Genomic DNA, 26,686 nt, shown 5'->3' on the forward strand with positions numbered 1-26,686 from the left:
ATACATATGATGCCACTGATGACCTCCTGTCAATGTTAATTGCCTGGCTATAACGCTAATACTCTAGCTTCATTAGTTACTGCTTACTCAAGTTTGCAGCCAGAGAAGTGAGAATTGCATGCTTGTTCTGGGACATGACTCAGAAAGTACCGAAGGCAAAGACAGTAAGGCAATTAGCATTTTTGAGGTGGAAGTTAACCGTGTTGGGTTGGCGCATTTGCTTAATGAAATGTATAATGTTAGAACGAGGAGGTGTTCTCTTAGCATAACCCTTGTTTCTGCTGGATTTGAACATAGTAGATTTTTATTCTGACATCATAACATTAGAAAATCGTGACAGAGAATCTGTTGAGCAGCAATGTTCTTAGGCAAAATTGTGTACACTTCATATCTTATATAGGTTTTTTGAAAAAAATGTATTGCATATACAGTATATATATATATATATATATATATATATATATATATATATATATATATATATATATATATATAGATAGATAGATATAAATAAATACACACAGTATCTCACAAAAGTGAGTACACCCCTCACATTTTTGTAAATATTTTATTATATCTTTTCATGTGACAACATTAAAGAAATTACACTTTGCTGTAAAGTAGTGAGTGTACAGCTTGTAAAACAGTGTAAATTTGCTTTTCCCTTTAAAATAACTCAACACACAGCCATTAATGTCTAAACCACTGGCAACAAAAGTGAGTACACCCCTAAGTGGAAATGTCCAATTTGGCCCCAATTAACCATTTTCCCTCCCCGGTGTCATGTGACTCGTCTCAGGTGTGACTGGGGAACAGGTGTGTTAAATTTGGTGTTATCGCTCTCTATCATACTGGTCACTGGAAGATCAACATGGCACCTCATGGCAAAGAACTCTCTGAGAATCTGAAAAAAAGTATTGTTGCTCTACATAAAGATGGCCTAGGCTATAAGAAGATTGCCAAGACCCTGAAACTGAGCTGCAGCATCAGTGGCCAAGACCATACAGCGGTTTAACAGGACAGGTTCCACTCAGAACAGGTCTCACCATGGTCAACCAAAGAAGTTAAGTGCACATGCTCAGCGTCATATTCAGAGGATGTCTTTGGGAAATAGACGCATGAGTGCTGTCAACATTGCTGCAGAGGTTGAAGGGGGTGAAGGGTCAGCCTGTCAGTGCTCAGACCATACGCAGCACACTGCACCAAATTGGTCTGCATGGCTGTCGTCCCAGAAGGAAGCCTCATAAAGATGATGCACAAGATAGCCCGCAAACAGTTTGCTGAAGACAAGCAGAATAAGGACATGGATTACTGGAACCATGTCCTGTGGTCTGATGAGACCAAAAGCATGTGTGATGGCAACCAGGTGAGGAGTACAAAGACAATTGCGTCTTACCTACAATCAAGCATAGTGGGGGGAGTGTCATGGTCTGGGGCTGAAGCACAAGGGAGCTACAGTTCATTGAGGGAACCATGAATGCCAACATGTACTGTGAAAAACTGAAGCAGAGCATGAGCCCCTCCCTTCGGAGACTGGGCCGCAGGGCAGTATTTCAACATGATAACGACCCCAAACAAACCTCCAAGCTGACCATTGCCTTGCTAAAGAAGCTGAGGGTAAAGGTGATGGACTGGCCAAGCATGTCTCCAGACCTAAACCCTATTGAGCATCTGTGGGGTATCCTCAAACGGAAGGTGCAGGAGCGCAAGGTCTCTAACATCCATCAGCTCCAGAGTGGAAGAGGACTCCAGTGGCAACCTGTGAAGCTCTGGTGAACTCCATGCTCAAGAGGGTTAAGGGAGTGCTGGAAAATAATGGTGGCCCCACAAAATATTGAGACATAGGCCCAATTTGGACATCTTCACTTAGGGGTGTACTCACTTTTGTTGCCAGCGGTTTAGACAATAATGGCTGTGTGTCGGGTTAATTTGAGGGGACAGCAAATTTACACTGTTATACAAGCTGTACACTCGCTACTTTACATTGAAGCAAAGTGTAATTTCTTCAGTGTTGTCACATGAAAAGGTATAATGTAATATTTACAAAAATGTGAGGGGTGTACTCACTTTTGTGAGATACTGTGTGTATATATATATATATATATATATATATACACACAGTATATATATATATATATATATATATATATATATATATATATATATAGTATATTATACAGTACTTTATATTGTATATATGTGGCAGGAGTCATGCACATCGCAACCCTGGGGGCGAGCGGTCATTAGTATTGCCACAATGGCAGTGAGTGTCGTTATGCATGTCACTGCAGTGACAACAATCAGGGTCATCCATGTTACTCTAGCTCAGTGTTTCTCAACCAGGGTTCTGTGGAACCCTAGGGTTCCTCCAGAGGTTGCTAGGGGTTCCTTAAGCAGTGGGCAATTTCTGCCTCTCAGATAAATTCCCCTGACACCATTGATCTTTTTAGCTATCTCGAAGAAGGTCATTCTTTCCAGTGTCCACAATGTGAGGAGCATTCATCCCACTGACCATCACACTAATGTATCATGACTTGTGAATATAGTCATTTTTAGCAGGGGTTCCCGAGACCTGAAAATTATTTCAAGGGTTCCTCTGTGTTTAACCACTTAAGCCCCGGAAGATTTTACCCCCTCCCTGACCAGGGCCTATTTTGTGATTCGGCACTGCGTGAATTTAATGGAAAATTGCGCGGTCGTGCAATGCTGTACCTAAACTAACTTGGTGTCCTTTTTTTTTCCCACAAACAGAGATTTCTTTTGGTGGTATTTGATCACCTGTGCGATTTTTTGATCATGCGCTATAAACAAAAAAAGAGCGTCAATTTTGCAAAAACAACAATATTTTTCACATTTTTTTATATGAAATTCCCCCCCAAAAAATGTAAAAATCTAAATTTTTTTAAATTTTAGGCCAATTTTTTTTTTTTACCATATGTTTGGTAAAAAAAAAAATCGCAAAAAGCGTATTTTGATTGGTTTGCGCAAAAGTTATTGCGTTTACTAACAAAGGGAAAGATTTTTGTCATTTTTGTTGTTTTTTTTTAACGCATAATGGCGGCGATCTGAGATTTTTTTTGCGGTACTGCGACATTGAGGCGGACAGATCGGACCCTTGACTGACATTTTTGACACTTTTGAGGTTACCAGTGACATTACTACAGTAATCAGTGCTATACATATGCACTGTTACTGTAAAAATGACACTGGCAGTGAAGGAGTTAACTGTATTGGAGAGGGAGGGGTTAAGTGTGTCCTAGGGGCGTGTTTCTAACTGTGATTGGCTGTGGCTTGGTGTGTAAGAACAGTGATCAACGGTCCTACATAGTAGAACCATTTGATCACCATTCTTACACAGGGGAGACTGCCTTTCTCCCGCTGTCACGGACGATCGCGAGTGCCCGGCGGACATCAGGTCCGCCGGACACACACGCGGGGGGGGGTCCGTGACCGAGCGGGAGCGCGCATCCGGCGGCACACGCTCGCTACCAAAACCCTTACAGGCTAGTGACGTAGCCCTACGTCGCTTTGCCTGTGAGGGGCTGACTGCAGACGTAAATAGTCGTGCGGCAGTCGGCAAGTGGTTTAAAGGTTGAGTAAGGCTGCTCTAGGTTTTCTTCATTTGTCAAAAAAAACTTAATCTTTCCTTATCAAAAAAGTACTTTAGGGTGTATGCAGTGTGCTTCACAAAACAGAAAAAGTTTTGGTTGGCGTTGGTAACAACAAATAACCAAGAACCAACTACCATAGGCCTCATGTACACTGCAGCTGCTAAACGGACGTTTAGGAGCAGTTGGGTGTTTTTTTCAGCAGCCCCTAAACTCCTCTATGTAATCTTATGTGTACATGTACACTCAGTAATTTATAGTAGTTTAGAGGCAGTTGACTCAGGTTGAAACTGGCTTTTTTTAAAGCAGAAAAATCACATTCAGAACTCTAGTTTACAGGCATTTCAAACGCCAAATGCTTGTAAACGCGGTAACTGCGTTTATGCGGGTTTCCTTTATAAGCGTTTTTAGAGGGGGAAACCTTTCATTTGAACTAAACTCGGTATGTAAAATGAACGTTTTTCACCAATGGTTTCCAGTTGTCAGTTTCCAGCGTTCAGAAGAGGTTTTCAACTGCCCTGTGTACATGAGCCCTAACCCCCTAGTGAGAGCACATGGAGAGGACAAGCTAAGCAGAGATGTCCTGGCTCAGAAAGCTTCACTCATACCAGGAATACATACCTAATTTGTCATTGAAACAATCCCACACCTTTTTAAAGCCTTTTCCTCATACAGGGCCCATGGGATGTATTAGTACAGCTACTGGAATGAAGACGCTACCTATGCCTCTGCCTGTTTTACAGACAGTAAGAGTGCAGGAGCCAAAGGGGAAAGCGGGAGGAATATATACAGTGATAACGAAGGACAGCAATCATAAGGATGACAAAGACAGCCATATTGTTGACACTGGGGCGATCCCTCTGCCCTTTCCCCGACACCAGGATGACCTCTCTTTGGTGCCCTATATGAACTATATGTAAAGTGAAATGTAAAGTGAGTGAACTTAGCCCCAATTCACAACATGAACATTTTCAGACAATTGTTGAGTAGTTTATTGTATGTATTTGTATGCACATTTCTAGTCAATAAAAGGCCAGTTACTAAGAGGAGAGGCAAAAAGTCACACGTCTTTAGGAATTTTTAGGAGCTCCCATTGAAGTCTATAGAGGGAAAAAATTAGTGACTCTGCCCCAAAGAAGCTAATGTATTTTTTGTGCTTCACATGGCAAGCTTTGATGCTCAGGTGTGAATGAGCACCACTGAATATAATGGAAATCTTAAAGTTAAATGTTGAAGTGCTTTGGGATACGCTCTTCAAATCACAATACAAATGATGTTATAAACTGTCCTATCTGATTGTATGTTTGCTCTGAGTTACAGTGTATAGCTCAGATTTCTAAGCAGTCCTTCTTCCTTCAGCTGATGCATTGCCATTTTCTGCTCAGTGCTAGTAGAACGTGTTTTTCAGGTTCACTAACCTCTATCATCTGGCTGGAATTTTTAGAACGCTATAAAAGTCTTTTTCTGAAAAGATTTGTGTTTTTTTTCACAAAGTGAAAACAATTAAAAAGGCCTTGTTCACACTTGCTCAAAACACTGAGGCTTTTTTTTCTTTTTTCCTTCTTTCTTTTTGTTTGCTTCTACATTAGCCATGGCTTTTAATGCTTAATTTGCAGTTCTATCTCAATATTTCTTATGGCAACTACGTTTCATGACCACCGCCGAAAACGACAGACGACCCGAAAGGGAAGCAATGTCCAGTGCAGCATCGCAAGCAAACTGCAGCGCCTGCACCATCTGGTTCAACAGTTCCCCAAATTCAGGAGGGATAGGCTGGCCCTCCACGTCATTGCGTAGGAGCTTCGCCCATTCAGTCACCGTTTGGGTGACAAGGGCCGAAGCAAAATCAGGTCGTAGTGCAGTCCCCGCCATAGCATACATGTTGCAGGCCGCAGCCTCTGCCCTTCTATCCTCTGGATCCTTAAAGGATGGGGAAACTTCTAACTGAATCCCAGTAGCCTTGTTAAGCCTGGAGACCGGGGGATCCACCTTAGGTGGCACCAACCACTTCTTCACCAGAGACTCCTCAAAAGGGTAGCATCTGGCAAACCGCCTAGACTCCCCAGGAGAATGTTTCAGCTGCTTCCATTATTTGGCGAGCAGGCCAGCAAAATAAATGGGGAAGGGAAAATACTTTTCCACCCTTGGAGGCTTTAGGAGCGACGACAGCCGAATCCTCCAATTTTAGGGTTTTATGCACTGAAACAACCAGTGCGTCCACCCGCGCCTTATCCTGCGCAGCAGAAGAGGCAGAAAGCTCATTCTCACTATAAGAGGAGGCACAGCACCAACCCAGCCGGGGTACCCGTGTCTGCGGTGGCTGGGTCAGACTCAAAGTCTGGGACATCAGAGGAGGCAGGGATAGGAGGGGTTGTTTCTGTGCACCCCGCCCTCTAAAGGCCACCTCCACCCGGGACACAAAAGATTCCAGGACCGCTGAAATCGCATCAGTGGACAGTTGAGATCTGGAGGGCCCTGCGGCCTCCGTGAGGAGGTCAGGTGGGGACACAAGGTCTGAGGGGTCCATGTTGCACTAATAGAACCCGCCAGCAAACTTTGAGAAAAATTACAGAAAAAAGGCCCCAGCCTCGGGTAGGCCCAAGCAGTCCTCCACGAGGGAGGGGGGTCACAACAGGACAGAGGGAAACCCTGGAGTGTGAGGGTCCGACCATTCCAGGGAGGGGGCCTGCGCCCACCCCAAAATCCTCCAGGGAAGGGGGGGGGGGGGAAGTGCTCACCATACCAGAAACACAGGTGGGCGCCATCTCATGACAGGACCCCACGCCACCGGAGTAGGGGGGCTGTCGGCCAAATAGGAACGCTGCAACATAAGCCTTGACCCTGTCGTGTGCGTCCTGGCGAGATGTTTAACTTGCGGGGCCAGTCCCTGTCCAGTGGGACTATTTCGCAGCTGACCCAGCACGGAGCTAAAGCCTGCACGCACTCGATGGCCAGACTGGGGTGACCACTGGATATGGGGGTCCAGCCTGTCGCCCAGTCCAGCATAATTGCTTGAAGGTCTGACAGGAAAAACATTCCGGAGAAAAAAAGACTAGCTAAAAAAAATCTACATAAAAAATTACTTCCATGCCAGGACCAAAGATCCCAGCAAGGAACTAGGTCCTTACTCCAGACTAGGCAGATTAAAACTGACATCCTATGCAGGAAGAGAGAGGGTATACCCCCAGGGACTGCCCATAGGCGTAGCCAGAAAATCTTTCTGCCTAGTGTCCTACTCCTGTAGGGGGTGGTATTACCCTACTGATATGCATCAGGGGACTGCGTCTGTCAATGAACGATAGAGAAAATATACATGGTATCTTTTTCTCCTTGCTAGAGGAAAACATTGTAAACAAAAAAATTGTGTGTAAAAAAATAAATAAAAATAAAATAAAATAAAATATAAAATAGCTAGATCAGGGTTTGATCTAGGCCAGTGTCAGGGTAAGGGTTAGGTTCAAGATTAGAGTCAAAGGTCATGCTCAGAGTCAAAGCCAAGATTAGGGTATTTTTGGAAGGATACAAAAAAAGCAATTTTTAATTTAATATTATTGTCACTTTAGTGTCAGTGTCAGTGTGTTTTAGGTAGGATAAAAAAAGCAAAATGTGCACTATTGTTTCTGGGTCTTACTAAGGGTACAAAACAACAAATAATATACACACGTGCTATTGCTATGACCATTAGGAACAGGAGAATTTGTTTTGGCTTGTCTTTTGGTGGTAGGTCATGGTAATAGCAAGAAATACACAGCTAAACGTTAAAAAAAAAAAATTACATTTTTACTTTTTTTTGTGCTAGGTTTCCTTTGATATAAAAATAAATAATCAAGGGATATCCATTACTTTTTACCACCAAATGAAAGCCTAATTTATCTTAGTAAAAATGTACATATCAAAACTACATACTGTATCCAGGTGAATTATAGCTTGTTTTTATAACACATGTCAAAGTCACAAAACTGTCCAGGCGTTAGGATTGTTTTACCTTCATCATGAAAGTCTCTAGTTTATCATTGAATATGCTGACACCTTTATAGACAAAAAAATGTTTAATTTTATTTTCCAGCATTTAATATTTTTACTTGTATTTTTCCGTCAAGGAGGCTCTCATTGAAATGAATAACCCATGTTGCTTCACCAGCTAGCTTACTGCTAATGCATGCTTACTCCTAATCTGATCCTAATCAAGTTCATGCAAATATAGGAAAATAGAATGTGCCTGCACTTAGAGCTGCTGCTCTGTACAAATGACTATAAATGACTGTGCTGAACCTTCTTCCTCCTGGCAAATAAGGATGGCCAGATGTACAGTACCTAAATCTAGCATGAAACATATGACATTGCTGGCAGGACTGTTGTTAGAAATGTTTGGGCCCCATACAAGCTACCTGACCCCATCATTCGCAATGCCACACAAATCATAAGTGGCATGATATTAGCACAACTTTTATGAGACACAACATTATACATAGAATTATAGGGCACATAAACGTGATATATTGCACAATTTTTGGTAAAATTGCGTGCACCCATGAAACAGCAACGAACATTGGTAACACTTTAAAAACCCCTACAGGTCATCAGTTTACAGTTACCCATTAATTATTGATCTCATTCTGGCTTGCGCAGTGATATGTAACATGGGAAGCGTAATTTCTCATGTAGGAACCCCTGACACATGCATTTACATTTGTACATGCGTGTATGTGGGGATGGAGCTCAACAATTTTTTGGGGAGGCATTTTAAGTGCTTGGGTGTAACTTTATTTTCAACACTTTTTTACATTTCTTTTCAGAATTTTTTTTTTTTTCATCACAACATATGGGGACAAACAATTCCATATGCATTTTTTGGTGACACATTTTCTGTATTGAGACATCAGAGGTCTCATTAAGAAGAACCTGGGCAACATGGTGATACTCATGGCGGTTTGTAGAAGCGATCCGGCGGTTGCACAGCTGCCAGATTGTTTCAATCTCACAGCCAAATTGCCAGTTTTACACACACCCAGTGAGATACTAACTTTTAGGCATCATCTACTGTACACTTGTGTTTGGAGGGGCAGTAAAAATGCACAACTAAGTCCCCATATGCTGCAGAGGCACTGCCACCATAGTATGGTGGTGGTGAGGGGGGGGGGGGTATACACACTCCCACCAGGTGCAGCCACTGTGTGTGTGTGTGAACCCCCTGCTGCCAATGCCATTCTATGTATGATGGTAGCAGTGCCTCTGCAGCAAATAGGGGGGTGCTTGGGGGCTCAATCACCCAATCATACCCCTCCAAACACAGGTGTAGATGATATCTAAAAGGAAGCATCTCACTGTGGTTATCCCATCAACGTCACCTCATCAGTGCTTATGGGTGCCCATCAGTGCAGTCTATCAGTGCCCATCAGTGCTGCCTCATCAGCGCACATCAGTGAAGGGGAAAAATTACCTGTTTGCAAAATTTTAACAAACTATAACAACTATAACAAACTATAAAAAATGTTTTTTTTTTGTTTTTTTTTTAAGTTTTGGTCTTTTTTTGTTAGTTTAGGAAAAAAACGGTGGTAATTAAATATCACCAAAAGAAAGCTCTATATGTGTGGAAAAAATTATTTCAATTTCATTTGGGTACAGTGTTGCATGACTGCACAATTGTCATTCAAGGTGTAACAGCGCTGAAAGGTGAACATTGGCCTGGTCAGGAAGGGGGTAAAAGTGCCCAGAAGCCAAGTGGTTAAACAGGCCAAAAGGAAGCAAATAGGAGAAGTCCATTGTGGATTTAACATACACATTAACATGTCTGAATTTATTTAGCAATAAAACCTAGGTCACAGAGTTATAGTATGATTGAATGAGACCCACTTCTACATTCTAGAAGAAACTCTGACCTAATTATTGAATAAAAGAGAGACCTACCTGAAATTCTGTCTTGACTGAGTGCCCTTGGGTAGTCCTCTTCAAAACTTTGCACCTAGAATACACAACATTGGGAACATTCATTGCCAAGCACTATGCTATCATATAATGTACATTTTGTAAGCTAAAGTTGTAATGTTTTTAAAAGAAAACACATTTAGAGAAAAGCACATGGTTGGCATTGCTAACCTCCTTCTAAAAATGCTAGTGTTCTGGCTGGCTTTAGGTTTAATACTTTCAGAATTACTGACCTATAACAAATATGCACACTGTGAGGATAGAGTGAAGGTAAAACCTCTGGGTACATATTTATTCTAGGTTGTTGACTTATTATTAAAGGCAGAGGAATGTCAATCTAGCAACTACTATCATTAAGAAAGGTCAGCAATAGTAGCCCCCATAGTTCTCCCTAACTCAAATTGCCTTTGAAGCATATATAAATTCATTCCTTGACAGTGGCGTCACTAGGGTTGGTGTCACCCGGTGCGGTAACTCATGGTGTCACCCCAACCCCTTTTAATAAATGTCTGGGGAGTGGCCCTTGCACACAGAGGAGGAGGAACAGCAAATTCACACTGAAACTAAGGGCTCTTTCACACTGTCCGTCCATCGGACGGACTCAGTTTATCTCAGCAGGGGATCGATCCGCCGATCCTCTGCTGAGCAGGAGGATGACAGCTGTTCTCCATGCTGTGTGCGGAGACACAGCTGTCAGGTCCCCATACATCTCTATGGGCAAATCGGATGGGAACGGACCATTGCTCAGTTCTCATCCGATCCGCTGGAAATAGGGTTTCCATCTGCCCAGATTTGATGGATGTCAGCGGACATGTACATCCGATGCCCCATAGGGATGCATAGGGGGTCCGTTCAGATCCGCCTGTCCGTTTTTTGGTGGATCTGAACGGTCCGCCCATGCATCTCTATGGGGCATCGGATGTCAGCAGAGACATGTCCATTGATATCCGATCCGTCAAATCTGGACGGATGGAAACCCTATTTGCCATCCATCCAGCGGATCGGATGAGAAGGGACCGACAGTCTGTTCCCATCCGATTCCCCCATAGAGATGCATGGGGAACTGACAGCTCTGTCTCTGCACTGCTGTCTGTCATCCTTCTGCTCAGCAGGGGATCGGCGGCCTGGGAATAACGCAGGGAGACAGTCTGGATGGCATTTTTTATATTTATCTCCCCAGTGCATGAAAGATGAAACAGGGGGGACACACTAGAAGGACATCTGTACTGTCTGTACTCAAAACACAGGGGGTCCTTGCAGGCCCAAATCTGTCTGGGGAGTGGCCCTGGGCAGGGCCCTGGCTTGCACACACAGAGCAGAGGAGGAGGAATACAGTTACTTCACATGACTGACACTGTCTGTTGTGAGAGTGAGACAACAAGCACTATGATGATGATGATGATGATCTGCTGCTAAAACATACTGACCGGTGACTGACCAACATAATGAAGTTCAAGGTAAGGCAAGCTGCCATAATTTATGGCCATAATCCATCCGATCTGTGATCTGCTGTGTTCAAGCACTATGATGATCTGCTGGCTGCTGCTAAAACATACTGACCAGTGACCGACATAATGAAGTTCAACTCAAGGCAAGCTGCCATCATTTATGGCCATAATCCATCCTATCTGTGATCTGCTGCATATTTAATTGCACTATGTTCACCCGGCCCGGCCGCCCGCACCTCACTGCTCACCTCCTGTCTCCTATCCCTAGCGCTGACGTCACCGCGACTGGCTCCGCCCCCGCCCGCCTGCCTGAACGTGAGGGCAGGGAGTGAGGGAGGGGAGGCTCAGGGTGCGCGGCTAGGCCCTGAGAGAGGAGGAGCAGAGAAGTCCAGCCTAGGCACTGGCTGGCAGCAGACAGGACTGACACACTCACAGTACTAGTATGCGGCGCAGCGGCGATGCGATGCCGGCCCGCATAGTTAGATAAGGAAGGAAGAGAGGCAGAGCGTCTTTAACATGATAATTCATTTCAAAAGTCGTTTTCATTTTTTTAAATCTGCCACTTTACTGAAAATATCTGGTGATTTTCCCATGAAGGTTTTTTGTATAGTGTTAAAACTTTCTGTTCCTGTCTCCTAATTGTGCTCCTGCCTTGTGATCCTGCTACACTGGTTTTAGATGAGAACTACAAGTAGCCATTTTAACACACATGCCACAGGTATTGACCACTGTTGTCACCATCTGAAAACCTACACTATGTTCAGAATGTGACTGCAAAGAGACTGCTGGAAAAATCACTGAGAGATATCCCCCTAGAATTTCTAGCTGTGACCATAAGTGTCCATTCACACTAATACGACTTGTCAGGCGACTTGGTCAGCCTGACAAGTCATGCACAGTCGCGGTCCATTGTGCAGTACAGGAACGGTTCTAATAGGAGCGACACAAGTCGCTCCGACTTAGAAAAAGGGTCCTGTACTACTTTGGGGCGACCTGGAGCAACTTGCATAGACATACATTTTATGAAGTCCGTGCGAGTCGTGCCGAAGTCGCGCTGCACGCGACTTCACAGGCCGCCCCCGAAGTTGTGCCGCTTCAGTGTGAATGTGGTCTAAAGGTAGGTGATTCATGTAGCATTTACTTCCTGTAATCCATCTGCCCTTAGCTCAAGCATGCAGGCAGGAGGGTGTGTTTAGTTGACAGAAACACCCCTTCCCTCTTCCTGCAGATGAAAGAAAAATACCCATGAAGATTCCTAGGATGTATGACATCATTTTGGCCTAGATCAAGAACCAGGAAGCAACTGAAGAGATGGAAAAAACTGTTTAAAACAAATAAATATACCCTCCTATTTATTTACTAATGCTAGCAACATAAGGATTAAAAATAGTTAATGTTGATTGAGAAATTTTAATTCTGCTTTCCTAAAGACAGTACTCAACAAACTATATATATATATATATTTTTGTCTGTATATACGGTACCTCACAAAAGTGAGTACATCCCTCACATTTTTGTAAATATTTTATTATATCTTTTCATGTGACAACACTTAAGAAATGACACTTTGCTACAATGTAAAGTAGTGAGTGTACAGCTTGTATAACAGTGCAAATTTGCTGTCCCCTCAAAATAATTCAGCACCCAGCCATTAATGTCTAAACTGCTGGCAACAAAAGTGAGTATGCTAAATTGATATGTCCAAGTTGGGCCAAATAAGCCATTTTCCCTTCCCAGTGTCATGTGACTCATTAGTGTTACAAGTAATCAGGTGTGAATAGGGAACATGTGTGTTAAATTTGGTGTTATCGCTCTCACTCTCTCATACTGGTCACTAGAAGTTCAACATGGCACCTCATGGCAAAGACCTCTCTGAGGATCAGAAAAAAGAATTGTTGTTCTACATAAAGATGGCCTAGGCAATAAGAAGATTGCCAAGACCCTGAAACTGAGCTGCAGCATGGTGGCAAAGACCAAACATCGGTTTAACAGGACAGGTTCCACTCAGAACAGGCCTCGCCATGGTCGACCAAAGTAGTTGAGTGCATGTGCTCAGCATCAGGTTGTCTTTAGAAAATAGACCTATGAGTGCTGCCAGCAATGCTGCAGAGGTTGAAGGGGTGGGGGGGTCAGCCTGTCAGCGCTCAGACCATACGCTGCACACTGCATCAAATTAGTCTGCATAGCTGTCGTCCCAGAAGGAAGCCTGTTCTAAAGATAATGCACAAGAAAGTGCGCAAACCGTTTGCTGAAGACAAGCAGACTAAGAGCATAGATTACTGGAACCATGCCCTGTGGTCTGATGAGACCAAGATAAAGGTATTTGGTTCAGATGGTGTCAAGCGTGTGTGGCGGCAACTAGGTGAGGAGTGCAAAGACAAGTGTGTTCTGCCTACAGTCAAGCATGGTGGTGGGAGTGTCATGGTCTGGGGCTGAGTGCTGCTGGCACTGGGGAGCTACAGTTCATTGAGGGAACCAGGAATGCTAACCCTCCCTTCAGAGACTGGGCCACAGGGCAGTATTCCAACATGATAACAACCCCAAACACACCTCCAAGATGACCACTGCCTTGCTAAAGAAGCTGAGGGTAAAAGTGATGGACTGGACCTATTGAGCCTTTATGGGGCATCGTCAAACGGAAGGTAGAGGAACACAAGGTCTCTAACATCTACCAGCTCCATGATGTTATCATGGAGGAGTGGAAGAGGACTCCAGTAGCAACCTGTGAAGCTCTGGTGAACTCCATGCCCAGGAGGGTTAAGGCAGTGCTGGAAAATAATGGTGACCACACAAAATTGACACTTTTGGCCCAATTTTGACTTTTTAACTTAGGGGTGTACTCACTTTTGTTGCCAGCGGATTAGACATTAATGGCTGTGCGTTGAGTTATTTTGAGGGGACAGCAAATTTACACTGTTATACAAGCTGTACACTTCCTACTTTACATTGTAGCAAAGTGTAATGTCTTCAGTGTTGTCACATTAAAAGATATAATAAAATATTTACAAAAATGTGAGGGATGTACTCACTTTTGTGAGATACTGTGTATATATATATATAAATAGATATACAGCTGCAATAAAAAGTATGTGAACTCTTTGGAATGATATGGATTTCTGCACAAATTGTTCATAAAATGTGATCTGATCATCATCTAAGTCACACCAATAGACAATCACAGTCTGCTTAAACTAATAACACACAAAGAATGAAATGTTGCCATGTTTTTATTGAACACACCATGTAAACATTCACAGTGCAGGTGGAAAAAGTTTGTGAACCCTCATAACTGGTTGAACCTCCTTTGGCAGCAATAACTTCAACCAAAAGTTTAGTTGCAGATCAGACGTACACAACGGTCAGGAGTAATTCTTGACCATTCCTCTTTACAGAACTTTACAGAACTGTTTCAGTTCAGCAATATTCTTGGGATGTTTGGTGTGAATCGCTTTCTTGAGGTCATGCCACAGCATCTCAATCGGGTTGAGGTCAGGACTCTGGGCCACTTCAAAAGGCGTATTTTCTTCTGTTTAAGCCATTCTGTTGTTGATTTACTTCTATGCTTTGGGTCATTGTCCTGTTGCAGCACCCATCTTCTGTTGAGCTTCAGCTGGTAGACAGATGGCCTTAAGTTCTCCTGCAAAATGTCTTGATAAACTTGGGAATTCATTTTTCCTTCGATGATAGCAATCTGTCCAGGCCCTGACACAGCAAAGCAGCCCTAAACCATGATGCCCCCCCACCATACTTCACAGTTGGGATAAGGTTTTGATGTTGGTGTGCTGTGCCTCTTTTTCGCCACACATAGTGTTGTGTGTTTCTTCCAAACAACTCAACTTTGGTTTCATCTGTCCACAAAATATTTTGCCAGTACTGCTGTGGAACATCCAGGTGCTCTTGTGTAAACTGTAAACGTGCAGCAATGTTTTGTTTGGACAGCAGTGGCTTGCTCTGTGGTATCCTCCCATGAAATCCATTCTTGTTTAGTGTTTTACATATTGTAGATTCGCTAACAGGAATGTTAGCATTTGCCAGTGACTTTTGTAAGTCTTTAGCTAACACTCTAGGATTCTTCTTCACCTCATTGAGCAGTCTGCGCTGTGCTCTTGCAGTCATCTTTACAGGATGGCCACTCCTAGGGCGAGTAGCAGCAGTGCTGAAATTTCTCCATTTATAGACAATTTGTCTTACCGTGGACTGATGAACAGCAAGGCTTTTGGAGATACTTTTATAACCCTTTCCAGCTTTATGCAAGTCAACAATTCTTAATCGTAGGTCTTCTGAGAGCTCTTTTGTGCGAGGCATAATTCACATCAGGCAATGCTTCTTGTGAAAAGCAAACCCAGAACTGGTGTGTGTTTTTAAAGGCATGGCAGCTGTAGCCAACACCTCCAATCTCATCTCATTGATTGGACTCCAGTTGGCTGACATCTCACTCCAATTAGCTCTTGGAGATGTCATTAGTCTAGGGGTTCACATACTTTTTCCACCTGCACTGTGAATGTTCACATGGTGTGTTCAATAAAAACATGGCAACATTTCATTCTTTGTGTGTTATTAGTTTAAGCAGACTGTGATTGTCTATTGTTGCGACTGATGATGATGATGATCAGATCACATTTTATGACCTATTTGTGCAGCAATCCATACAATTCCAAAGGGTTCACATACTTTTTCTTGCAGCTGTGTATATATATATATATATATATATATATATATATATATATATATATATATACACCTGTATATCTAAAACTACTATGCAGTTAAATTATATAACCATTGCTTTATTGTCTAGTCCCTAAAATATAAAATAGACTGTATTATACATTTATATTATATTATATTATATTCCCAGAGTAGGAAGAATATGGCATAAAATCGCATTAAATTATTTTATATATATATATATATATATATATATATATATATATATGTATTAAAGAATTTAATGTGCCTTTATTCCATATTCTTCCTACTCCGGGAAAAAATGCAAATTCTTCCAATGTTTTGCTTTGCGGTTTGTAATCTGGGCTGCTAATCAGCAAGTTGCAATGAATGGGATGGGCGGAATCACATGTCCCACTGCAAGCAAAGCAGGTAAAAGTGTTAATTGGTTGTTTTCAGTGACTTCAACAGTTCCTCACCTTAAAACATAAACTGGTTTTTAATTAGACCTGGCTTTTTCTTTAAGGGTTGGTGCTTTTCTTTCAAGTTTCGTAAATAATGTATACATTGTTCTGATACAATGAAAGGAAAACAAGAACAAGTGTGGTTCCATGTTAACAGTGAAATGGTTTAAGAGCGTATTTAAACCCAAATTAAACATGTAATACGCTGCAGCTTGCTAGTCCTTGGTGGGTGTCTGCGTTTTTTTTTCTTTTGATGTATTTTCGACTGGTAACGCAGCAAATAACACACCTCCTGTCCCTAGGTGGCTACATTCCTCCTCTACTGTATCTATGGAGGGAGCCATAGCTTTCACCCTAGGCTGGTCTCCTAATATGGGTTACAAACATGTCTCTATTTCATCTCTATTATGTGGGGGGCAGTGTAATTGGTAGTTACAGATCATAACTAGGAAAAAAAAATATGCTTCAGTGCAGCTCACAGAAAGTGACAAGGACACTACATGTTTGCCAAGAGCAACAAGTATTATTTTTTGCATTTGTGGAAAATACTCAGCCAAAATAGTCATCACATCTAAGGACTGTAAGCTGCAATATATTACATTTTGCTTTTTGGTTTTTTTATCATTTCATTTTTATATCAAGTGGCCGTTAGTCACATGCTTATTCCATCAAACCTAATGCAAACTAATATGCAAATGCTGACCACATCTTACTTGTTTGAGCTCTTATCCAAATCCTCCCACCCTTCACAGTTTTCTGTTGACCAGTGGAGATGTCTATCACAACTGGTGACCAATAAAAAGGGTAGAAAGCTGGAAGGAAGAACACCAGGACTCAACCATAAAAGCTATGGTTAATATTTACACAACAGAGTGCCCAAGATTTTGGAACAGAATCAGGTTTATATGTTTAATTATGGCAGATTGTAATTTTTTTTTGGAGTGATGTATGTGCTAATTTGCATGTTCATTATCTATTAAGTGTACATGTTAAAAATGTATTTTTTTCTGGAAACTCTAGCATTCTGTAAAAGTGCTTCTTATTCTGCGTTGTTTATACACTTGCGTCAGCTGATTAGCCAATTTAAAGTTTGCTGTTTACTACCTAAGAATAGCTTAAGTTTAAACTGAAGATCAGCAGCCAATAGCCCTTAGGGCAATCTAACAGACTGATACAAGCATAGGCATACAAAGACAAACCAAGCATCTGCTAAGTGTTGTTGCTATTTGTCACACCTATTATATTTTATGGACTGTGAACTAGTATAAAGTAACTTAAGTAATAAAATATTATGTTTTTTGTTTTTTTTCTAAGGACCTGCCCTTATCATGGATCAAAAACTCAAGCAGATGGCTATGTGTATACTGTATGTACACACATTGTTTTCAACAATGTGAGAATCAAGTACAACTTGTGGACTAACAAAGATTGCTTCATTTACCTAACCCATTGCCACATGCACTAAAGATTAAACTACCGGTAATGGCCTAAACTTAAATCATTTTTATTAATATTTTCTTTTTTTTTTTTTTTTCAAAAAAAATATTTTCTATATGTACATATATGTTCTATAAGTGTAATATATTTGGATATATATTTATTTTAGTATGAAAAAGCATGTTAGTATTCCAAAATCTTATGCAAAATGCGAAATAGTCCAAAAAGATGTTTGAATGTCTTTAACATTGCAATAAGTCGCTTTCTAGTAAAAAATCTTAAGCTCTTTGTAGGCATAAAGCCCGGTGCTTAATTATGAATATAATAAACAATTGCTAAGGATCAATGGCATAATGTGTAGTTGTCCAAAACTGATTAACTGAACAGCAGTGTTGAGGGAAAAAACTAGGCAAGGGACAGCCATACTAAAAAGATGAGGTCATGGTAGATGTGGGGATTTAACATTTATATTTTACATTGTGGGGAAAAAAAAGAACAGCTGGCAACAAAACTGAGTACACCCGTAAGTGAAAATGTCCAAATTGGGCCCAATTAGCCATTTTTCCTGCCTGGCGTCATGTGACTGGTTAGTGTTACAATGTCTCAGATGTTAATGGGGAGCAGGTGTGTTAAATTTGGTGTTATCGCTCTCACTCTCTTACTGGTCACTGGAAGTTTAACATGGCACCTCATGGCAAAAAACTCTCTGAGGATCTGAAAAAAATAATTGTTGCTCTACATAAAGATGGCCTAGGCTATAAGAAGATTGCCAAGACCCTGAAACTGAGCTGCAGCACGGTGGCCAAGACCATACAGTGGTTTAACAGGACAGGTTCAACTCAGAACAGGCCTCACCATGGTCGACCAAAGAAGTTGAGTGCACATGCTCAGCGTCACATCCATAGGTTGTCTTTGGGAAATAGACATATGATTGCTGCCAGCATTGCTGCAGAGGTTGAAGGGGTGGGAGGGTCAGGCTGTCGGTTCTCAGACCATACTTTGCACACTGCATCAAATTGGTCTGCGTGGCTGTCGTCCCAGAAGTAAGCCTCTTCCAAAGATGACACACAAGAAAGCCTGCCAACAGTTTGCTGAAGACAAGCAGATTAGGGACATGGATTACTGGAGCCATGTCCAGTGGTCTGATGAGACCAAGATAAACCTATTTGGTTCAGATGGTGTCAAGCGTGTGTGGCAGCAACCAGGTGAGAAGTATAAAGACAAGTGTGTCTTGTCTACAGTCAAGCATGGTGGTGGGAGTATTGTAGTCTGGGGCTGCATGAGTGCTGCCGGCACTGGGGAGCTACAGTTCATTGGGGGAACCATGAATGCCAACATGTACTTTGACATACTGAAGCAGAGCATTATCCCCTCCCTTCGGAGACTGGGCCTGCAGGGCAGTATTTCAACATGATAGCGGCCCTAAACACACCTCCAAGACAACCACTGCCTTGCTAAAGAAGCTGAGGGTAAAGGTGATGGCCTGGCTAAGCATATCTCCAGACCTAAACCCTATTGAGCATCTTTGGGGCATCCTCAAATGGTAGGTGGAGGAGCTCAAGGTCTCTAATATCTACCAGCTCCATGATGTCATCATGGAGGAGTGGAAGAAGATTCCAGTGACAGCCTTTGAAGCTCTGGTGAACTCCATGCCCAAGAGGGTTAAGGCAGTGCTGGAAAATAATGGTGGCCACATAAAATATTGGCACTTTGGGCCGAATTAGGACATTTTCACTTAGGGGTGTATTCACTTTTGTTGCCAGCGGTTTAGACTTTAATGGCTGTGTGTTGAGTTATTTTGAGGGGACAGAAAATTTACACTGTTTTACAAGCTGTACACTCACTACTTTACATTGTAGCAAAATGTAATTTCTTCAGTGTTGTCGCATGAAAAGGTATAATAAAAATATTTACAAAAATGTGAGGGGGTGTACTCACTTTTGTTTCACTGTAATTTAATCACTGTTTTCTGGATTATTAATTTTGTGCGCAAGTGTAGGTTGTTCTTCTGACATGGAAACAAAGCCAGATGACTCCTTTGTAAGTAAAAAACGATTACCAGCGTGCAGAAAAATAGCAGCAGGTGCTCTGAACAATTGAGCCACAATGTGAAATACTTGACTTTCACGTAAGGCAGTTTCTTGGCTAAAAGCCCAACAAACTGTCTTATAAGAATGATACAAGGATGAGTGCCTATAGGCATCAGCAAAACATGGCGGAGCTTTCCTGCACGTTTAGGACTGCATTTCTGCAAATAAAAATGTTATTTGGACCAAACTGGTGGCCCTCCACTTCAAAGAAGTACGGACTAATTCTTACTGAGCATACAATAACCATCTGTGAAGAATCTGATCAACCTTAACGTTATTATATAGCTTGACAATGACCAAAAAACACTACCAAAATGATAAAAACTGATCTGCAATGAAAAGAACAACAAGAATTTGTGCAACAAATGGTTTGGTCCCCACAGAGCCATGATCTCAACACTATCAAGCTAACCTGGTCCCCACAGAGACATTATCTCAACACTATCAAGCTACTCTGGGGTCACTTACACAGAAAGATGTACAACAAAGTCTGCATAGGAACTATGGAAATTTCTCTGAAGGTACTACACAAGTACCTTCAGACATTGAATGCAAGTCTACCTACAAAAATTACTGCTGTGTTGAGGTATAGCTAAAGGCAAAATGTTTTTTTTTTAGTTATGGTTAGTGTGGAGAGAAATTGGAACACCTGTCAGGGATTTATTGTTGTTTATAACCCTGTTAGGGAGATTTACATTTTGTGTTGTCCTAAGAACAGTAATAGAGCTAAATTCTTCCAACAGGCACACCAATTCTGGTGACCCTGGTGACAATCAGGGATTCCCACACTTTGGAAGGATTTTCTCTCATTTCCTGTTTTGGCTACGAGACATATAACTAAGGGAAATCTCTTAAAAATTGACACAGATGGCAAAAAAAAAAAAAATGTCAGGGGTTATAAAAAAGAAAAGAAAGTGTTGCCTTTAGTACTATTTTAAAGGTGGTCAAAAGAAAGACAGATTTATTTTATGTTCTTTTCCATTTACTGCACTTTCTGGGAAGTTTATGGTTAATACAAAACAATATTTGTAATACGGTTAAAGAATAACTAGTTTTGCCACATGATCTATAATGAACCATAATCCAAAGGGAAGCAGGTACATTGTCATTTTTGTAACAGAAAAGCTGGGGAGGGGGGGTCAGGAGGAAAGTTTAACCAAAAATTAAAGTTTTTAAACATTGTCAATGTCTTATGGACAAGTTTCATGGCAGCAGTCTTTTTTACAAGGCTAATTAATGTCCAGAGCTTTATTTTCAGCAAGTAAAAAATAAACTTGCCCAGGAAGTTGTAGTAACCAATGTATTCCACAATAATCAAATTAAAAATGATGTTTACCTTAACAAATTAAATAAGGCATGAGGGAATAATGTTGGACTGGGGATGGATTGGGGGTTAGAAGAATTAGATGCATGCCAATAGGTCTACAATTATGAAGTCAAAGCAACCATATTACCATACAATGCTACACACAATCACTCTCAGTGGTCTGTGCTGTCCCAGGATTGTCTTTTGTATTTTATGTTTGCCTTCTCACACTAGGCTTCATTCATCAAACTACAAGTCTCGGTTCACACTAGCGCGTCTTCAAAGTTGCCCGACTTTGAAGCCACACAGCGTGACTTAATCGCGGCTTGCAAACAGAAGTCAAGGCAGGTTGCTCTGAAGTTGCCCCCAAGTAGTGCAGGAACCTTTTTCTAAGTTGGAGCGACTTGAGAGGCTCCTATTAGAACGGTTCCATTGCACTGAATGGGGTGCGACTTGTCAGGGGCTTCACTGAAGTGGCCGCTGACTATATTGTTATAAATGATAATGGGCTCCATTCACAGAAACAGATCACATGCGATATTTAGATGTTTTCCCAAATATCACATGCAATCCTGAAAATGTCAATCCACTACTGCTTTTTATTATTTTTACAGCAAAAACACTTGGTAAAGAACACATAAAACAGAAATAAAAGTCACAAAAAAAATAAAAAATTGCATGCAGGAAATAAGTAGTGGTCCCCGCATATGATATTTAAGGAAGCGGCAGCTGTTGGCATCCTTAACAACCAGTAAACAACCTGGTTGTTAAGGAATTGGTGACCGACACGTCCTTAACTAAGGATGAGTCATCAGCTGTCAGCGGGCTTCCCCCCAGTGACAGCTGAAAGTAAAAAAAAAAAACACTTGCAGGCAATTGAAAAGATCTGGAAAAAAAAGGCATGGGGTCCCCCCCCCCAAGTCCATACCAGGCCATTTGGGTCTGATATGAATTTTGAAGGGAACCCCCATGCCAAAATTAAAAAAAAAATGCCTTGGACCCCTCCCAAAATACATACCAGACGCTTATTCGAGCATGCAGCCTGGCAGGTCAGGAAAGGGAGGGGGATGAGCGAGCACCTCCCCACCATACCAGGCCACATGTCCTCAACATGGGGTGTTGCTTTGGCGCAGGGGGGGGGGCTCTGCCAAAACACTGCTTTACCTGGATGTACTGGGAGTGTTTTTTTTCTACCTCTAAATGCCCCTACGTCTAAACTGCTCTAAACGCCTATGTGGAGAGATTTATTAAACTGGCACACACAGAATCTAGTGAAGCTGTACATAGTAACCAGTCAGCTTCTAACTTCAGCTTGCTCAAATAAACTTTGACAATGAAACGTGGAAGCTGATTGGTTACTATTCACTGCTGCATTAGATTCTATGTGCACAGGTTTTAGTATATCTCTACTATAGGCTAACATGCAGGGGTGTTTAGAAGCAGAAAAAAATGTCAGGGTCCCCTATGTGCAGTGTCAAAAACTTTTAATGCTGCTGGTTCCTGCTGTCTAAGTGCTGCTTTCCTAAACTTCCAGTTTTCACAGGTAAGGGTTACTGGACAGTGCAGCCTTGAGACAGTCTGTTAGCTTGTAGAAGGGAGGGGGAGGAGGGAGAAGCAGGGGAATGCCTTACAATCCTAAGCTATGAAGATGTATGCTTCTATTGATGCACACAGTGTAGGGGGACACAGCCAAAGTTCTTGCATGCAAGGGTAGATGGATAGGACGCTGCAAATGAAAGGAGCCACATTGAAACCTAGGACAGCACTTACGGCACAAGCCTAAACTGGAACATAGGCAAGGATTAAAAGATAAAGAAGGTAATTATTAAATCAGGGGCTGAATGTGATTAAAGCCAGGAAAGACTAGAAAAACTTAACACAAACAAATCACGAGGACTGGATTTCTTACACCCTAGAGACCTTGAAGAACTCAGTCAAGTTTTAGCCAGACCACTATTCCTAATCTTTATGGATAGCATACTGACAGGAATAGTACCAGCTGATTGTTGAGAATGCCAAGATCCAAAAAAGGGTTATATTCCTGGAAACTACAGACCTATCAGTCTAACATCAATAGTTGTAAGCTATTTAAGGGGAGGCAAATGGGCTATATCCAAGAAGTTGCTGATAAAAACAGTATCATTAGTAGTAGTCAGCATGGGTTTACAAAAGGTTATTCTTACCAAATCAACCTGTTAACATTCTACCAGAAAGTAAGCTGCCACCTGGACAAAGGTAGGCCTATGGATGTGGTGTATCTGGATTTTGCAAAAGCCCTATATACAGTGCCCCAGTGCTTAGTCTACAAATTGACGTCTGTAGGCATGTGTCAAGGTCTTACCTTGCCCTCCTGTTGGCAGCCATCTTGGACATGTGCAGACTGCTGCCTCTTATAGACTCTGATTGTATCATCATTTCCTGCTGCTTGGGTGTCCCACATTGATGATGTCACCCACCTGACTATATCTATCAACTGCTGGGTTGCTATCATTGGCCTTGTGTTTGTGCTTCAAGGTGCATCTCTGCTATCAGTCTTTTGTTCTCTGTGTTCCTCCGTGCATGACCTGGCTTGGCTGATGACTCTCCTGGCTCTCGACCCGGCATCAGCTGACAACCCGACTTTGGCAGATGACCCCAGCTTTGGCAGACTACCCATTTCTAGATCCCACCCCCGGCTTGGATTACTACCCTCTCCTGGACTTGACCCTGGCTTTTTCCTGCTCTCATTTCCTCAGTGTTGCTGTGCGATTATTATTATTGTTGTTTCCTCCAATAAACTGCTTCATTTTACCTGCATTCCTGTGTGGTCTAGTTTCCTGGCTCCCTGACAGCATGGACCATAGGGTTTGTTCTTGGATATAAAACTGGCTACAGGGGCCTGTCCAAAGGGTGGTGATAAAACACTTGTACTTAAAAGTCTGTGGTCTAGAGTGATACAGTAAATGGGGTTCCCCAAGGCTAGGACCTACTCTGTTTAATTTATTTATAAATGATATAGAAGATGGGATAAATAGCTCAATCTCAGTGTTTGCCGATGGCACAAAAATGAGTAGGGCAATAACCTCAAAGCAGGATATAAAAACCTTATAAGAGGACCTGAGTAAATTAACGGAAAATTAGGTTTAACATTGAGAAATGTAAAGTAATGCACTGGGGGTTAAAAATATAAATGCAAGTTACTCACTAGGAGGAGAACCTCTGGGGGAATACAGGATGGAGAAGGATCTGGGTGTCCTAGTAGAAGACAGACTGAGCAATAGCATTCAATGTCAAGCTGCAGCAAGCAAAGCCAGTAGAATATTAGCATGCAAACAAAGGGGATTTACTCTAGAGATAAAACGATAATTCTGCCACTTTATAACTGGACAGTATTCTGTCCAGTTCTGGTCACCAATCCTCAGGAAGAATGCGCTGGAACTGGAGAGAGTCCAGAGAAGGGCAGAAAAATTATTAAGTGGGCTGAAGGAAATCAATTATGAGAAACGACTACAAGCACTAAATTTATTCTCCCTGGAGAAGAGACGCGTGAGAGAAGATATGATAGCGATATACAAATATCTCAATGGCCATCCCAGTGTAGGTAAGAAACTATTCAGTCTCAGGGCGTGTAAGAAGATATGGGGCCACAAGATGAAAATGGAAGTGAAGCGGTTTAACCTTAAGCTCTTAAGCTGCATAGGGGGTTTTTCACTGTCAGGGCAGTAAGGATGAAGAACTCTGTTCTATAATCAGTGGTGTCAGCAGGAAGTATTGATAGTTTTAAAAGACTTTTAGACATGCATCTAAGCAAACCCAACATACGTGGATATGGGAAATTATTATTTACGCAAACACACACCCACACAGGTTAAACTGGATGGACTATTGTCTTTATTCAACCTTGCCAGCTAAGTAACTATGAAAATAATAAACCACAAAAAGATAACCTACCTCTTCCAATTCAAATGAATCTGGTGGTTGGAGTCTGTTTAGGATAGATGTTTTTCTGAATGTTTTAGAAAGTACTTTAGAGCCTCTCATTGTTCTAATTTTGCCAGCAATTTCATTAAGGTTGTATGGTTTTACAGGTGCAGAAAAGGCACCAAAGGGTTCTGGCCTTAAAGGACTGACATTTTCATTGTCTGTAGTTGGGAGTTGTTCTTTTGATAAATCCTCTGCATTTTCCTTATCTGTGCTGTGACTTCTATTGCTTAAATCGTTTACATTTGCTGTATCTTTTAATGGATCACGATGGTCTTGTTTCTCAGTTGGTTCATCGCTAACCATGCAAGGGCCTGGATTTTCATCAACTATTTTCATCTGCCTCGAAAACTTCCAGAGAAGCTGTCGTATTCGCTTTCGTTTTTCCGGAGATAGGGTCGATTTTTTCACATTCTTTTCTTCGTCTTTATGAACATCATTAAGCAAAGATGAAAATGCAGTTGTCACTTGCTCTAGAACCTCCAGCTGACGGAATCGACCTAGAAAATTTAAATACTGTGTTTTAAAAGTAAAATCATTTGAATAGTTGCTTTCTTGCTTAGAATTTTTCTTGAGTCTTAGGTCAGATTGCACAATTCAGTATCATGTCGTTTGACCAATTTTTTTTATATTATGGAAAGCATTTTTTGTGACAAACCCAAAGGGCATGTTTAGTCTGTTTAATAATTCTTATATCTATGTGTAAAAAATAGCTTAATTTAATTACTATCATCAGTAAGTATTTAAAAAGCTTTATTTCTATGTATTGGGAAATTACCGTATTTATCGGCGTATAACACGCACTTTTTCCTCCTAAAAATGGAGGGCAAAGCACCAGTGCGTGTTATACGCCGATATAGTAAAAAAAAAAAAAAAGCCGGGCAGCGCTGAGAGGAAGAGGAGGGGGCGGGCCAGGCGGAGCAGAAGGAAGGACGAGTGGCTGCTGTCATAGGAAGTCCTGCCTCCTATGATAGACAGCACAGTGGCCCAATGCCGGGAAACGGGACGTGTGACGTCTATAATAGGCCCCGGGACGTCAGATGACAGTGGCAGCTCGTACTCGCTTCTCCTCGCAGGGCCAACCCCCCTCTGCCTCAGCGCTGCCCGGCTTTTTTTAAAAAAAATATATGGGTGATCTGTGCAATATATGGGCAATCTGTGCAATATGGGCGATCTGTGCTGGCGAGGCTGCATTGGGGACACTGCACTGGCGAGGCTGCATTGGGGACACTACTCTGGCGAGGCTGCATTGGGGACACTGCGTTGGCGAGGCTGCATTGGGGACACTGCACTGGCGAGGCTGCATTGATGGACAATGTGCTGGGGAGGCTGCATTCATGGGCACAGGTAAGACTGCATTTGATTAAAATAAATAGTTCTGAGTTCAATGCTGTTTATTTAAAATTTTAAGCTTTTTTCCTCAAATTTCCCTCCTAAATGTAAGGTGCATGTTATACGCCGGTGCATGTTATACGCTGATAAATACGGTATATATGTACAGTATGTGAGGACAGCCATATGGTAGTGTTTTACTGTTATTTTTCACAATGTAAGTCTTTGAATCAACTCAGTGAAAACAATGCAGACTGCCATTGCTGTCTTCTCATTATATCAGTGCTAGTTTCCTGGTTTTAATGCTAACCTTCATGCTTCAGTACTTTACATCAGTAACATAGAGGGTTCACAAACCCAGAACAATTATGCAGATAAATAGTTTTCTTAAACGCATACTTGTTGGTGGTCAGTAGCTCAGAAAATAAGCAAGAGGACATAATAGCCA

The 26,686-nt window shown here is 41.9% G+C and overlaps 1 protein-coding gene across 1 annotated transcript in view; it reads right to left on the reverse strand.

Moving 5' to 3' along the window:
* ITPRID1 (ITPR interacting domain containing 1) overlaps positions 1-26,686 on the reverse strand; it is a 192,878-nt gene that overhangs the window by 45,470 nt on the left and 120,722 nt on the right. Inside the window, exons 8-9 of the mRNA XM_082259492.1 lie at positions 24,877-25,406; positions 9,516-9,570 (exon numbers count right to left, since the gene is read on the reverse strand). Of these exons, the coding sequence (XP_082115618.1) occupies positions 9,516-9,570; positions 24,877-25,406 (585 nt within the window). The remainder of the gene's footprint in view (positions 1-9,515; positions 9,571-24,876; positions 25,407-26,686) is intronic.

This window comes from Pelophylax lessonae (assembly GCF_965119305.1).
Source record: "Pelophylax lessonae genome assembly, chromosome: 5".
Lineage (NCBI taxonomy): Eukaryota > Metazoa > Chordata > Amphibia > Anura > Ranidae > Pelophylax > Pelophylax lessonae.